At 40.3% G+C, this 15,435-nt stretch overlaps 1 protein-coding gene across 4 annotated transcripts; it reads left to right on the forward strand.

Moving 5' to 3' along the window:
• The first annotated feature begins 7 nt into the window (after positions 1-7).
• On the forward strand, positions 8-14,563 carry paqr3a (progestin and adipoQ receptor family member IIIa). Of its 4 annotated transcripts, none has more exons than XM_067990679.1 (7): positions 8-590; positions 2,682-2,870; positions 3,393-3,555; positions 9,340-9,495; positions 9,959-10,156; positions 12,005-12,095; positions 12,712-14,563. In XM_067990679.1, exons 2-7 carry the CDS (start codon positions 2,686-2,688, stop codon positions 12,849-12,851), a joined length of 933 nt encoding a protein of 310 aa, XP_067846780.1. In that variant the 5' UTR covers positions 8-590; positions 2,682-2,685; the 3' UTR covers positions 12,852-14,563. The 4 variants fall into 4 exon arrangements, with proteins under 4 accessions (XP_067846780.1, XP_067846789.1, XP_067846771.1 ...); XM_067990688.1 differs by lacking the exon at positions 8-590 and adding an exon at positions 612-1,383; XM_067990670.1 differs by lacking the exon at positions 8-590 and adding an exon at positions 1,396-2,430.
• The last annotated feature ends 872 nt before the right edge of the window (positions 14,564-15,435 follow it).

Genomic DNA, 15,435 nt, shown 5'->3' on the forward strand with positions numbered 1-15,435 from the left:
TTCTCTCTCTCTCTGTCTCTCTCTCTTTCTCTCTCTCTCTCTCTCTCTGTCTTTCTCTCTCTCTCTCTCTCTGTCTTTCTCTCTCTCTCTCTCTCTCTGTCTTTCTCTCTCTCTCTCTCTGTCTTTCTCTCTCTCTCTCTCTCTGTCTTTCTCTCTCTCTCTCTCTCTCTTTCTCTCTCTCTCTCTCTGTCTTTCTCTCTCTCTCTCTCTCTGTCTTTCTCTCTCTCTCTCTCTGTCTTTCTTTCTCTCTCTCTCTGTCTTTCTCTCTCTCTCTGTCTTTCTCTCTCTCTCTCTCTCTCACTCTCTGTCTCTCTCTTTCTCCCTCACTCACTGACCTTCCCGTTGACCCGGAAGTCGTCGCACCGGCCACATCCGGTTCAGAGCCAGGGGAAAGGCCGGCCCGAAGAGCGAGAACCCCCGGGCCCTGAGGCCTGTCCCTGACCCCGCCCCCGCCCCCCGGGGCCTGAGCCCGGCCTCCCCCCGCCCCCCGGGGCCTGAGCCCGGCCTCCCCCGCCCTCCGCCCCCCGGGTCTCGGGTCCACTTTCACTCCGAGTGAAGATGTCGGCGCCGTGGCGGCTGTAAAGTGTCAGGTGAAAGTTTTACTGGTTCCATGGTCGACGGTCACTAGTTAGGTGGTTAGTTAGTTAGTTAACTGGTTAGTTTGGGACGCTTTTTTACCTTAAAGGCGGTATATAAGTGCAAGTTGTGCTCACTGGTTGGTTCGGTTGGGGAAGAAGGTTCTCCCGGGACCATTCCCTTTTGTTCCATGTTTTAATATTGCAGCCGAGTAACTTTCTTCCTCAGTGTCACTATTGTCATTTCATTAAACATAATATCCTGTGTTTCTAGATATATAATGGGTAACTTAATTGCAGTTTTTTGTAGTCACATGATTGAGCTGGCTTTTATTTGGTTGAACTAATTTTAATCAGTTTAAAGTGAGAAATATCATTAGCTTATTATCATGAGAGAATAGAAAGTCAGTGTTAAAATGTAACAAGAGAGATCCCAGCATAATCTTGTGATGTGTTTTCACATTTGGCTTTTTACATAGAATTACACAGAAACTGGCCATTCAGCCCAACAGATCCATGACCATGTTTATGCTGCTCCCACCTTACTTCATCTCACCCTATCAGCACATCCTTTTATTCCTTTCTCCCTCATGTGTTGATCTCGCTTTCTTTAAATGTATCATAAATTAAACGGGTTTTAATATAACGGGTCATTTGCTGTCTTTCTCTTCCTTCCGGATGTTTCTGTCTCTCTCTGTTTTGTTTTGGTTGTTTGTATATTCGGTGGCCCTGTAGGTAACACCTCTCTGTCTGAACACTTTGATTGCCTTGGCAACGGGCAGTTGGAAAGACTAACTGTAATCACCAGGTATTGTTCTGTGGTTTATAAATGCGAAAGGTTCGAGGATTTCTTGACACTCACCTGAGGAAGGAGGAAGCCTCCGAAAGCTTGTGATTTTCAAATAAAATTGTTGGACTATAACTTGGTGTTGTAAAATTGTTTACAATCATAAATTAAATGCAGACGAGGAAGGCCATTCAGCTCATCTTAATTGATCAGAGACCTTGCATTAGCCCCATTGCTGCATCTAATTGTTTCTTAAATGATTCCACGGATTTCGCTACCACCACTCTGTGCAGAGTCCATTCCAAGTGTTAATCGCTCTGTGTGAAGAAAAACATCCCGCTATCAGTCCTAAAGTTACCTTAGTTTGAACCTGTGTTCCCTAGTCCTACTCTGACAGTTTAATTAAAAGTAATATTTCACATTTACCTTTTCCATACCACTATCGTATATCCCTCTATAAGATCACCTCTCGGGCGCTTCCGTTCCAGGCTGAAATCTCTCCACTCTTTCCCCATAACTCAGTCCCTGACACTCATGACCCTTCACTACGCTGACACCAAATCTTTTCCCTTCCTCAATTTTAGAATTTCACTCTGGCTCCTTCAGGCTGCCAGGTCCTGATATAAGGCCCATAACCAGGGCCTGTGACATCCTACCCTGCTCAGCCGACTAACTTTCCCCATCCAAAATGAATCAAAAACACTTCCCCCACGCCCCCCTTCCCCACAACCGCAGGTCAGTAATGTCGAACATACTTCTGGGTGAAGTGATAACTTAGGTGTCAGCCTTGGCTCAGTCGGTAGCTCCCTCACCTCTGAGTCAGATGGTTGTGGGTTCAAGCCCCACTCTAGAAACTTGAGCATATAATCTAGATTGACACTTTCAGTGCAGCACTGAGGGATTGCTGCACTGTCGGCGATGCCGTCTTTCAGATGAGACGTTAAACCGAGGTCCCGTTTGCCCTCTCGTGGATGTAAAAGAGCCCATGCCACTATTTCGAAGAAGAGTAGGAGAGTTTACCCCAGTGTCCTTTAAATAAGGAAAAATGCCACAAGGAGAAGGAGTAAGGTATTATTCCTGAATGTTTACCAAGCTGTGCAATACCAGAACTCCAGAATAAACTAATAATATTTTATGGATTCTTGTAATTTTTATTAATTTATGTAACAGTTGTAATTATTTTGGAGCCTTTGATTCCACAAATAACGTGGTGGTGAGAAGACCTTATTGACTTCATAGATTATAATATTCTTATTTGGTATACATTCACCATTTGTTATAAATCCCTGTCTTGTTTTTATTTATTTTATAATTTACAGCATCATGCCTCAGAAGTTGCTTAAAAGTGCCCACTACATAGAATTAGGAAACTACCACTATTGGCCTGTTGTTGTACCACGTGGCATCCGTCTGTACACCTATGAACAAATTCCATCTTTTCTTAAGGATAATCCTTACATTACAGATGGATATAGAGCTTATCTACCTTCAAAGTTGTGCTTAAAAAGGTGAGTTATAGATTCAACAAGTAAGATCCCTCTTCATGTCAGCTGTTTGTTTTCAGTACATGTGTTTTTCTGGAATAAAAATCAGTCTGGATTTCATACAATAATAAATGGGTGTTGGTTGAGGGGGGGGGGGGGGAGGAAGAGAGAGAGACCGACCTTTCGGATATGAGATATTACAAGTTAATTTAGTAACTATGAGAATGTTCAAAGCATGCTAAAGTTATCTAAAAGGAGTTGAATGTACTCCATAAATTATTTTTATTTTAAAAGCAAAACCACAAGCAGTATTTTTAGCAATTAATTTGGATGTGTTAAAGGTCTGGTGTGTGTCATGAACATATTTATTTGTTAGTAATTTGATAAATGGTACATGTTGTAAATAATGTTACAATGTTCTGTATATTTATAATATATGTGAAGACATTTTATGTAGCTCACCAGAACGCCTAGGAAATGAGTTCAGATAGCTAGATAGTTGCTCTTGTAATTTTGCATTGGAATAATGATTACTTCTCTCTACAGTCTTTTCATCCTTTCTAATGAGACGGTGAATATCTGGAGTCATCTACTTGGATTTTTCCTGTTCTTCAGTCTTGGCATTTATGACATGACCATTGTACTTCCCGAAGCAAATGCCTCTAGGGATGATTATGTTATATATTCCATCTGTCTCTTCTGCTTCCAGGCAAGTAATTTAGACATGTTTGTACATTCAGGAAATCTATCTTTGCAGGGATCACTGTATTACGTTTGGAGTGGAATGGTAGAGACTCCAGTGACTAAAGCACTTGAAATTGTGATCTGATAAGTAATTCTGTTAAAGCACCACGTCACAATTCTTTTAATACAAATTGGCACATGGGACAAAGTAATGGGGCTTACTCAGCACCTAATGCAGGTAGCTCCTGATGCTGATGCTGGTGATAGTTACAAAAGTATCCCTTCCTCAACACTGACATCCCAGCACAAAACTATTTCTCCCACCCCTTTAGCTTCCAAATGTTCCAAATTGAGTGGACTGTCCCGGTTTTGTACTGCTTGTATTGGCAGCACTGGAACAATACCAAATTTGCAGTGCTTGCTAAATTTATTGTTAGTTCTCTAAATTGTTCCTTTTGGTACCAGGCTTCAGCCTTGCTATGCTGCTGGCTGCTCTCATGTTCTGTCTTGCTATCTTTGCGGGCTGGGGAAGAGTTAGTTTAATGCAAAAGGAGATGGAGGTTACGCATTCTTAGTGAAACTTTTGTATAACCAATAATCGCTTATAGAATGCTTTCACTGTTGCTAAGCGAAATGAACTCTAACTCAGCTTACAGAAATACTGGGAGAGACGGGCGTTGATGATGAGCAGGAGTAAAGCTGAGGTTATAGAGACTAGTAGGATACATATTGACGAAGAGAAGAATAATCCTACAATGTGCCAAAGAGCAGAACCTAGATTTTCCGATTGGCCTTTTTAACACTGGTGGTGATTTATTTAAAATAGATGTGTTACCATTGGGTTAGGTTAATGCCAATTGGAAAATCCATGCTTAAAACCTTTAACAGCTGTTATAGCAAACATTATGTGTTATCAGTATAATAAAAAACGCAGTTGGTTACATCTGATCTCAAGAACACAATTTCTGGACGGAATCCAGTAGTCTTTTTTTAGTTTCTTTTTGTGAAAGAAAATTGGTTTCAGTTGATTAAGTTGACTGTAGCATTCAAATGGCGTGATCAGGAGCTGAACCAGTGATGTGTGTGGCAAGCATGATCAAAGTTGTGTTGTTTGAACAAAGGAATGATGAATTGCAGGACCAGCCGGCTACACACTGCAATATATGTGGGAGGAAAGGTTTCTAGGAGATGCATTGCAGAAAGTTGTCACCCAATAGGTGGAGAGGAATAGTGAAGCACAGGGGAGCCGGAGTAGACGAGGAAAGAGGTTAGAAAAATTCCACGAGTCTGGACTTTTCCAAATGGGTATACAATTCTCAGCACCTGTGATGAGGACAAGATGTAGGCACAGGAGAATGTAATCAAGAGCAACCCAATTTTTCAAAAAGTGTGTTCCTGGAATCCTGGCATCAGTGGGGTAGTGAGAAAATTCTTTGACAGGGTTAGCTCTCTGTGGAAGGCTGTTTTTTCCTGAGTGAGCATATGGTTGCGGCTTGGTCAAGAGTGAGAGACCTAATTGTGGATGTCCTTGTGAGACACCCTGATGAGGATCTCAGCACAAATTACAACATTCAATCCGGTTGTATAACACCAGGATCTCCCAATGGAGACAACACAATCTGGAGATAAAATTTTAATATCGGTTCGGGTGCATAATATAATTTAAATTCAGGTGACTATAACCCTCCAGGCAGAGGTATTGCGATCAGTGGTGAGGTTTGGCCATCCAATCCCACCACTGTCTTTAAATTTATGGTCTATTTTTTAAAGGTCCAGTGCATCTCTCAAACACTTGGTACATATGCAGCATTAAGATGCCAGAATGGAGAAAGATGTGTTAGGAAGTAATCTCAGAATTATTACCTAAGCCATGTGCGAATTGGCATAGGGACAAACAGATCAGGAAAGTAAACACGCGGCTGAAGGATTGGTGTGGGAAAGAGGGGTTCCTTTTCATGCGACACTGGCACCAGTACTGGGGCAGGAAGGAGCTGCACCTGAACTAGGCTGGGACCAAGGTTCTAGCAGAAAGGATAAATAGGGTGGTTAATAAGACTTTAAATCAATAAAGGGAGAGGGGGAGGGTTCAGGCAAAAGCATTAGTGAAAAAAATAAAACAAGAGTAAGAAAAAGGGGCCAGAGTAAAGTCCAGGCCAGTGTTGTAGAAACTATAAATACTCCAGGTCTGGGAAACAAAATAGCAGAAATAAACACAGCGGGAGTGATAAATAAGAAAAATGATAAGGTGAAAAGTGTAAAAGTAAAAGGAACAACTACTAAAGCTGCCTGTACAGCAGCATCCGAAATAAAACGGGGGAACTGGAGGTAATAATCCGAAGCGAGGAACCAGATGTAGTAGGAACAACTGAAACATGACTATATAAAGAACAGGACTGGCAACTAAATATTGCAGGTTATAATTTAATCAGAAAGGATAGGGAAGAAAGAAAGGGGGGGTGAGTAGCTGTACTAATTAAGGATAACATAATGGCAGTAGAAAAAAGGGACATAACTAACAGAAGGACAAGCTAGCCAGTAATGATAAAGAAATAAAGACAAAAAGGAGAGGATGACATAAGGGAATATGAAAAGGTTAGGAAAGAAGTTTTTAAAAAAAAATTAGGACGGCAAAGAGAAACTACGAAATTAAATTATCAAGCAATATGAAACGAAATAAAGTATTCTATAGACACATAAATAACAAAAGAAAAATCAAGATAGGGATAGGGCCATTAAGGGATACACACGATAAACTCACAGGCAATGACAGCGAAATGGCATAAATAGTAAATAATTACTTTGCTTCAGTATTTACTAGGGAGACTGATATGGTGGGCATGACATTAGAAGAAGAGATCAAAAAAGATGTAAAGATATTTAAGCTTAAAAGGGGGGAGATAATTGATAAACTAATCAAACTTAAAGAGGATAAAACCCCAGGTCCGGAGGATTGCATCCACGCATACCAAAATAAGTTAGGGAAGAGATAGCAGAGACACTGTTGCATATATATAAAAATTCATAAGAAAAGGGAATAGTGCCAGAGGACTGGCAGACAGCTAATGTGATTCTTATATTTAAAAAGGGAGATAGAACACGTCTCAGGAACTATAGACCAATTAGCTTAACGTTAATGGTAGGAAAGGTAATGGAATCCATACTCAAAGATGTAATAGAAAAACATCTAGAAACCGAAAATATAATAAAGAATAGTCAGCACTGATTTCAAAAGGGAAAGCCATGCTTTACCAACCTTACTGAATTCTTTGAAGAAATAACAAAGTGTTGACAAGGGCAATGCTGTAGATGTAATATATTTGGATTTTCAAAAGGCATTCAATAAGATACCGTATAGTAGACTCAAGATTAAGGTCAGAGCATGTAGAGTCAGGGGATAAGTAGTGGAATGGATAGCAAGCTGGCTACAAAACGGAAAAGAGAGCAGGGGTTAAAGGTAGTCACTCAAACTGGCAAAAGGTGGGAAGTGATGTTCCACAAGGATTGGTGCTGGGACCACTGTCGTTCACCATTTACATAAACAATTTGGAGTCGAGAATGGGAAGTACAATTTCAAAATTTGTGGACGACACCAAATTGGGGGGTACAGTTAATACAGAGGAGGACTGCGTCAAAATTCAGGAAGACATTAATAAACTTGCAGAATGAGTATGTAATTGGCAAATTAATTTCAATATAGGTAAGTGTGAGGTATTACATTTTGGTAGGAATAATAAAGAGGCCTCATACTGCTTGGAAAATAAGAGTCTAAATGGGGTAGAGGGATTTAGGGGTACAGATACACAAATCACTAAAAGTAGCAACACAGGTTAATAAGACCATTTTTTTAAAAAAGCAAATCAAGCTCTGGGGTTCATTCCTAAAGGGATAGAATTGAAAAGCAGAGAAGTTATGCTAAACTTGTAGAGAACTTTGGTTAGACCACACTTGGGAGTACTGCAAACAGTTCTGGTCTGCGCACTATAAAAAGGATATATAGGCACTGGAGAAGGTGCAAAAAAGATTTATTAGGCTGATACCAGAACTGAGAGGTTATACTTATCAGGAAAGATTGAATAGGCAGGGGCTCTTTTCTATGGAAAAGAGAAGACTGAGGGGTGACCTGATAGAGGTCTTCTAAGATTATGAAAGGGTTTGATAGGGTAGACGTAGAGATGTTTCCATTTGCAGGGGAGACCAGAACTAGGGGCCATAGGTATAACATAGTCACTAACAAATCCAATAGGGAATTCAGGAGAAACCTCTTCACCCAGAGAGTGGTAAGAATGTGGAACTTGCAAAAAACAAGGAGTAGTTGCGGCGACTAGCATAAGGGGAATCCAGATAAACACGAGGGAGAATGGAATAGAAGGATATTTTAATAGGGTTAGATGAAGAAGGGTGGGAGGAGGCTCACGTGGAGCATAAACACCAGCATGGACCTGTTGGGCCGAATGGTCTGTTTCTGTGCTGTATATTCTTTGTAATTGTAATTGAAATCATGAATGATGGGAAGTAGTATACAACGTCAGATTGCATCCATGGGTGCAGATTATGTCAATGTTGTTTGTCATCGTGCAGGGATCCAGTAGCTTATATTGATTATCCTTATTTGTAAGAACACAATGGAAGTGATTGCTCTTATGAATGGGAATCGGTAGGGTCTATGGAGCAGAATCGTCAGGGCGACATTAACCCAGGGACCATGAGAGAGATAGTTGAGAGTATAATAGACATATTTACTTGCTTGTAATCACGTATATATTAAATATATCTTTAAAGTTAACTTGTCTCTGGAGTCCCATTTTTTTTAGGACTGGACTGGATGTCCTACACGGTATCAATCCAGCACTTAGGCTCAGACTTTTCCTTATCCAGTAACAGATTTGTGTCTTTGCCCTATAGGAAACATGTGGAGTAGTCAGTAATGGCTGTCTGAGATTCCATGATTACAAGTAGATGAAGAATCAATAGACCTAGATACAAACAGGGCCTGGAGCATGACTGAACATTGACCAGGACCTAGTTCCATTAGAAATCAGGGGTGTCCTCAGCCAACCTTGACTTGCTTTGGATATGTACATTCTTCAGCACCTTGATGGTGTTGGGTGCCAGAGGCTCCTTAAGACGGTAGGTATGTGTCTGGGTGGCTTTGCCAGAATTGCTTCCTGACCGATCATTGACCATCATGGATGACTGGAATATGTCAGGCCTGGAAATTCAAAGGTGGTGCAAAACCCACTCAGCTGTACTCACTGCTTCCTTTCTAAGGTTTACCAATTACGGGAATTAGCACAGGATCCAGAGAGGCAAAGCACTCCACTATGTTAATAGCTTGTCATGAACTTTGCTTTCAATTGCATTGTTTGATGCTGCTGAGAAACTTCAGATCTCTGTAAAAACTGAGGTAAAAAACGTAAGCATCTCCATTCATCCTTATTCTCAAATATAAGGTGGCCCTTCTCATCTTTGTTCCACTCCTTTGATTATAGAAATCTTTGCTATTGCTCTCTTATTTTGACTACCATTCTTTCAATTGGCTAGGAACAGAAAAAAAAAGTGGGCTTGTATGAGTTTTGAATTGGCAAGATGTAGATAGTGGTGTGCCATACTTAATGATGCATACTGTTTACTTATTCATCACATCTCTGCAATGTAATTCTGAGATTTGCTTAAAAGCTGAAAACTGAACAGCCATTAAAATCATTTTGTAAGCAGTTAGGTGCTAGGCATTGTAATATGCAGCTTTTTGCAACTTAGAAGTATTCTTAAATTTTTTTCTTGCAATGAGTTTGGAGTATTTGCCTTGTAGGTTTGCATGCTGTGTTCAGTGGGATATCACCTGTTCTGCTGCCATCGTTCTGAGAAAGCGAATCGTCGCTGGATGGCCCTTGATTACGCTGGCATTGCCATAGGGATTTTGGGCTGCTATGTCCCTGCAGTGTTCTATGCCTTTTACTGTAACGAAGTGAGTTTTTCTGCTCAGTATACTTAAACTTTGTATGAGCTGTCGTCGCACAATGATGTAACAGTAATGTTTAATTAAGCCCTGATTGAAATTCATGTCACATATAGAAATGTATTGCTTGTTAACAGAAGTATCCCTCTTTCAAATGGTGCTCTGAAAAGGGATTGGTGGAGGTACAATACATCCTGTAGGACTTTAACCCGGTAGCAGAGTAAATTAACTTTTTAAATACAGGTGATCCAAATTAGACAATTGTATTTTTGTATCTGATCACTTAACTGAATAGGGAAATCTAACCAATACTTCCCTAAATATGCTACTACGTTCAATTGCTAGCGTTTCACAAAATTAAGTGAATTACTTTTTAAAAAAATGTATAGTGATGCTTCTAAACATGAAACTATTTGTAATAGGTAGTTCAATAATTTGTAAATTAGACTTTTAATTTTGTTTTTGTGCTTAGTATTGGCGACAGGTGTACTTAATAATGGTGCTGGCTATGATACTGGCAGTATTCTTTGCACAAATACATCCGTATTACCTCACTCAACAGTGGTACAACCTGCGTGCACTCATCTTTTGCTGTGTTTCTGCATATGGTTTTATCCCTACAATTCACTGGATTTGGCAGAATGGAGGGATGAGTACACCAATAGTTCAGGTGAGTGAAATAAAGTGAGTTTAAACTGTACAGAATTTAATGCTCGTACAGTGTGTGCTTGGGGCAAACCAAACTACATACTGAGAAGGGGTTATTGTGACACGCATCAGTTATTATAGTATCTATTTAAGGAAGCAAGCAAATACTGCATTCTATCCAATAACATCATGCTTAAAGAGCATTATAACAATTTTCTTTAAACTTAACACAAAAATGTATTGTTCCGTAGTTCACTCCATAGAAATGTTGAATCAGACCTTGAATTTAGATATTTTGGACGGAAATTAGTTTAGCTTCACGGGTTCTTTTTAACTTGAAGAATCCTTAAAATGGTGATGAGCCACAGCATAATAGGATGTGTTCACGGTCAATATTCCCTTGTAAGATTCTAGCCGTTGCTGCACTTTCAAGGAGAACCTGAGCATTTCCCCACTGGAAGGGAATTGGTAAATGAGTTATTCTGGGCAATTTCTTGCACACCTCAAAATCCCACATTACACTACACTTTTGGGAGGGCATGCACTGTCACCTTAACACTGCTCCCAAACAACTTGTGTATCGAGCTGCTCACAGAAGAATGTTTGAGTGCTTTACAGAAAGCAAATGGGGCATCAAGTGGGAGAAGAATGGTTGAAGGGAACAGTATTTAGGGAACTTTTGAAAGCAGAGGGGGTGGTGGGATGGCAGTAGAGTTTAGGAACAGAATTCTGCAGGGCAAGAGTATAGTGGCTGAGCGTACAGCTGACAACTGAACGGGTCAGGTACGGAATAAGCTCCTGTCTAATTGGGCGGAGAGCATGGGCAGGGATGGATGACTGAGGAGATCACTGAAGTAGGTTTGCGTGAGACTAGAGGGATTTAAAAGTGAGGATGAGGATCTTGAAATAAATTCACTGGGGCTGGGAAAGGATGTGGACTGTGGCATTCTGAATGAGTTGTAGATTGTGAAGAGAGGAGGTTGGTAAATGTAGCACCGCAGAAATCGATCTTGAAAGTGAAGTCATTGGCCCACATTAGTCGATGCTTCTGGCTGATGTCACCAAGGGGTAGTGTGTGTATATATAAATAATGAAAAAAAAAAGGGACTATGGATGAAGTCTTAAGTTTAACTGAAGGCGACCATGCAGGCATAAAAGGAAAAGCTGTTGGGGGTAATGTGATGTTCATGATGCAATGGGCAGTCCTATGAAAGTGGACTGTAGAGGAGAGACAGTGGATGTAGTGGGTAACCGCGTTGAAGGCAGCAGATGGGGTCACGGGCGATGAGGAACGACGGGGAACTATGATCATAGTCTCAATATATCATTTGAGACTTTTAATAGTACTCAGTGCTGAGGGTGGAGCAGAATCCAGAACGAAGGGTCTCACAGGGAGTGTTGGGAGTTAAATTCTGAGGGAATGGTGCCTTCCAGACCTTTGGAAATAGGGCAGTGACTAGAGAATGAGTGAAACATTTTTGAAGGAAGTAGGAAGATGTAAATCCCTTTGCCACTCCACCTTTAAGCCCCTCCTTAAAACCCACCTCTGACCAAGTTTTTTGGTTACTCCTCCAAGAAGCGCCTTGGGATGTTTTTCTACATTAAAGACACTATATAAATGCAAGTTGTTATTAATGTGGAGGGTTTCAATATAGAAATTAGCAGTGTTGTACAAAAATGAACCTGAGTTGGTGGTGAAAGGCTAAATTGCAGTGGTTCATAAAGAATGAATGGTGATTTGCAGCAGAATTCTAGTTTCAGATCTTGTCCTATTGATTTATAGTTCACAATGTCACATTTATATCAGTTTTTAAAGTTTAATCCTAATCTTTGTGTAGTTTGTCATAATTCAATTACTTTATCTTCCCAGGCATTTGTTCCACGTGTATTTGTGATGTATTTAATGGGTGCAGTGGCTTTTTTTCTCTACATCACAAAAATTCCAGAAAGATATTTCCCAGGTGAGTGTGCAGAGGCTAAAGTTTTTTTTTATAACCTTTGGACAACCACAATTAATATGAAAGTTAGTTTCATAGTCATTCTCAAGTCAAGTGATTTGTCACAGTATAACATACTGTAGCAAATCCTGTGATAATGTAATGGTCAAAAAAAGTTTCTGCCTCCCAAAGAAGTAATTATAGCTGAAATATGGCAGTGATGTGCTGGGTCTTATACTAAGCTGAATTGAAACTAAATGATTGGATCCTGAAAAGGGGTAAGACAGCAGACTGGGGAGTACATGATGTGTGTATAATTTTTAAAGGGTATTTTGGCATTCATTTTGCCTCCCACACTTTGGCCTGTAGAGTTACTTCCCATATTCAGAGTTCAAAGCTTGAATAAATAATTTGCCCAGCAGCAGGAGTTAATTTCTCAAGGATTCACATTAGAGTTTAAGACCGTATAAGAACATTGTAAACATAGAAATGGTTTTAATTTCTAAATTTTCATAAACACCTTCTAATGTTGCTTTGTTCTAGTGTTACTGGTTACAAAATTACCAAATATGGTACATAGTAGTAACATTCTTCAGGGGGAAAAAAGCATGAGTTGCTAACATTTCTGTACCTTTTACAGGGCAGCTCAACTACCTCGGTTCCAGTCATCAGTGCTGGCATGTCCTTGTTGTTCTGATGTTTTATTGGTGGCACCAAACTGGAGTCTACATCATGCTGTACAGACACAACCAGCCCTGTTCTGAACGAATGAATACATAACTTTGTGTCTTCTGTGATTGGGTGAAAGATTTCCTTAAAAGTGCCTGTTGAGAATCTGTAGTAGTAAACTGAGCCAGGTTACTGGCAGGGGAAGGAGGGAGAGTTAAAAATTCTACTGTCGAATTGATTATTCATGTTTATTGTTGATCTGTGTGTACAGACCTTTTATTTAAACAAAGTAACAGATTATTGTTGGGGATGGGAAAGGGGAACAGTTAGCTTCCAGACCTGTCTAGTCATACGCTGCAGATACTTTCCAGTACTTTTTGTAGGATGTCTATAGTATTTGTATAAAGAGCTTACACAATAGGGTGTAGTAGTCATCCTTCAAGTAATTATGTGTTCCACATACTGTTAGTAAGTGCCAGGTACTGGTGCAGCTTGTTAGTGACAATGGAGCAAGTACACATGTGCAGACCTTCATTTGCCAGGTGGCTAAATTTTAATGTTAGCAAATGGATGGTGTTTTTAAATTTGGCTTTGCGCTGCACTACACTATTATCCCCATTGGAAGCCCAAATGGTTTGAGACTGCCTCCTGTCTACATTAATACACACTGCCTCAGATAGGTGACCTTAAGAGCTGCTCTACCACTTTTGTATTAATGCACATTTGAAGCTGCTTTCTATAAATGTAAAAGTAGTAGTAGAACAATAATATTAGGGTCTTCTTTCAGATCTACTTAGACAAGAGTTTGCTGATCAGACTGCTAAGTCCTATTCCCTCGTGACCTGTAAGGGGGAAATGAGAAAGGAGAATAGCAAAGTCTATACTGAAATGAAACGATCCAAAAAATAATTTTAGGTACCCCATATATTTTAGGATATAACATTATATCCATAAAGAATAGAATCAGGGAGAGAAATGACAAGTACCTGAAATCACCATAGCTGAGAGAATCCTGCAGAACTGTATTTATGGAGAGTAGACAGCATTAAATCTTCACCTGAAGCTGCTTTGGTTCCTTAAGGCACAAAATAGGAAAATTGTCTGATACTTTTTCATTATCAGTGTAGTGGAATTGCTGTTTATTGTCCAACAGGGTTGGCGGGAGAAAGGCGGCTACTTCTTCTACCCTCCCGCCTCATGTTGTACAGCTAAAGCAATCAAGTGGGCAGCTAGATTGTCTTGCCACCATCCACTGGTCCAGTGAACTGGCTAGGCAGGATATTAGAGCAATCCAGGCAGAACTGTAATGGATAAACAGTTCTGCTGGAGAAGTCGCTTAAAGGGAAATATACCTCTTATTTTAAAATAAAACTATCTTTGATATGTAAAATATGAAGAAAAAGTATAACTCTGCAAATAACCATGGTGTAAGGATGGCACAACCATCGATGATTAAAGGGTAAATTTTACAAATCTGTACTCCTGTCTCAGCTTCACAAAATGGGAGCATGAATTTACCCTTGGATGATAAACTAGTGGAGGGCTAAGTGCAATGTATATGTTGTGTTTTTTTAATATAGGTGTTTTGTCCATAGGAAAATTCTTATCTACAAGTATTGTTTCAAAATGGTAGACATCGTAACTGTGTTTGAATTGTAATAACCACACTTCTGGTTTTTACTCTTACATTTTTACTACTTGCCCTTAAAGGCCAAGCTGGTCATGTAATTGCCAGATGCTTAAGTTATGCATTTTACTCAGCCTAGAAAGGATGTCTCAAATCAAGTAGATACATAATTTCAGGATTTACATTTTTTTTGGGGGGGGGGGGGGGGGGGGAGAGGGGAGAATTGGTGTGGGCTCAGTATGACTTAATTATTTTGAGCTTTGTTCATTATTTCTCCTGTGATGTTTAATGACTGGTGTTATCAAATAAACACATATTTTCCAACACTAACTCAAATTTGCATCACAATGCTTTCAATATCTGCATCATTGATTACATAATAGGTGGCTATAGTCCACTATGACACCCACTGACTGGACCAAAAAAACATAACCAACTCCACTGCATATATTGTGGCTGGACATAGTTATTTCTGCTACTTTTCTAACAATAATTCTGAATCTCAAAATCTCCAATGAGTGAATGTTTAGGGTGGCGGATGGGGTGCCAATCAAGTGGGCTGCTTTGTCCTGGATGGTGTCGAGCTTCTTAGTGTTGTTGGAGCTGCACTCATCCAGGCAAGTGGAGAGTATTCCATCACACTCCTGACTTCTGCCATGAAGATGGTGGAAAGGCTTTAGGGAGTCAGGAGGTGAGTCACTCATCACAGAATACCCAGCTTCTGACCTGCTCTTGTAGCCACAGTATTTATGTGGCTGGTCCAATTAAGTTTCTGGTCAATGGTGACCGCCAGGATGTTGATGGTGGGGGATTCGGTGATGGTAATGCCGTTGAACGTCAAGGGGAGATGGTCATTGCCTGGCACTTGTCTGGTGCAAATGTTACTTGCCACTTATCAGCCCAAGCCTGGATGTTGTCCAGGTCTGGTTCCTTACAGGCACAGACTGCTTCATTATCTGAGGGGTTGCGAATGGAACTGAACATTGTATGATCATCAGCGATGGAGGGAAGGTCACTGATGAAGCAGCTGAAGATGGTTGGGCCTAGGACACTGCCCTGAGGAACTCC

This window comes from Heptranchias perlo, chromosome 1 (assembly GCF_035084215.1).
Source record: "Heptranchias perlo isolate sHepPer1 chromosome 1, sHepPer1.hap1, whole genome shotgun sequence".
NCBI lineage: Eukaryota > Metazoa > Chordata > Chondrichthyes > Hexanchiformes > Hexanchidae > Heptranchias > Heptranchias perlo.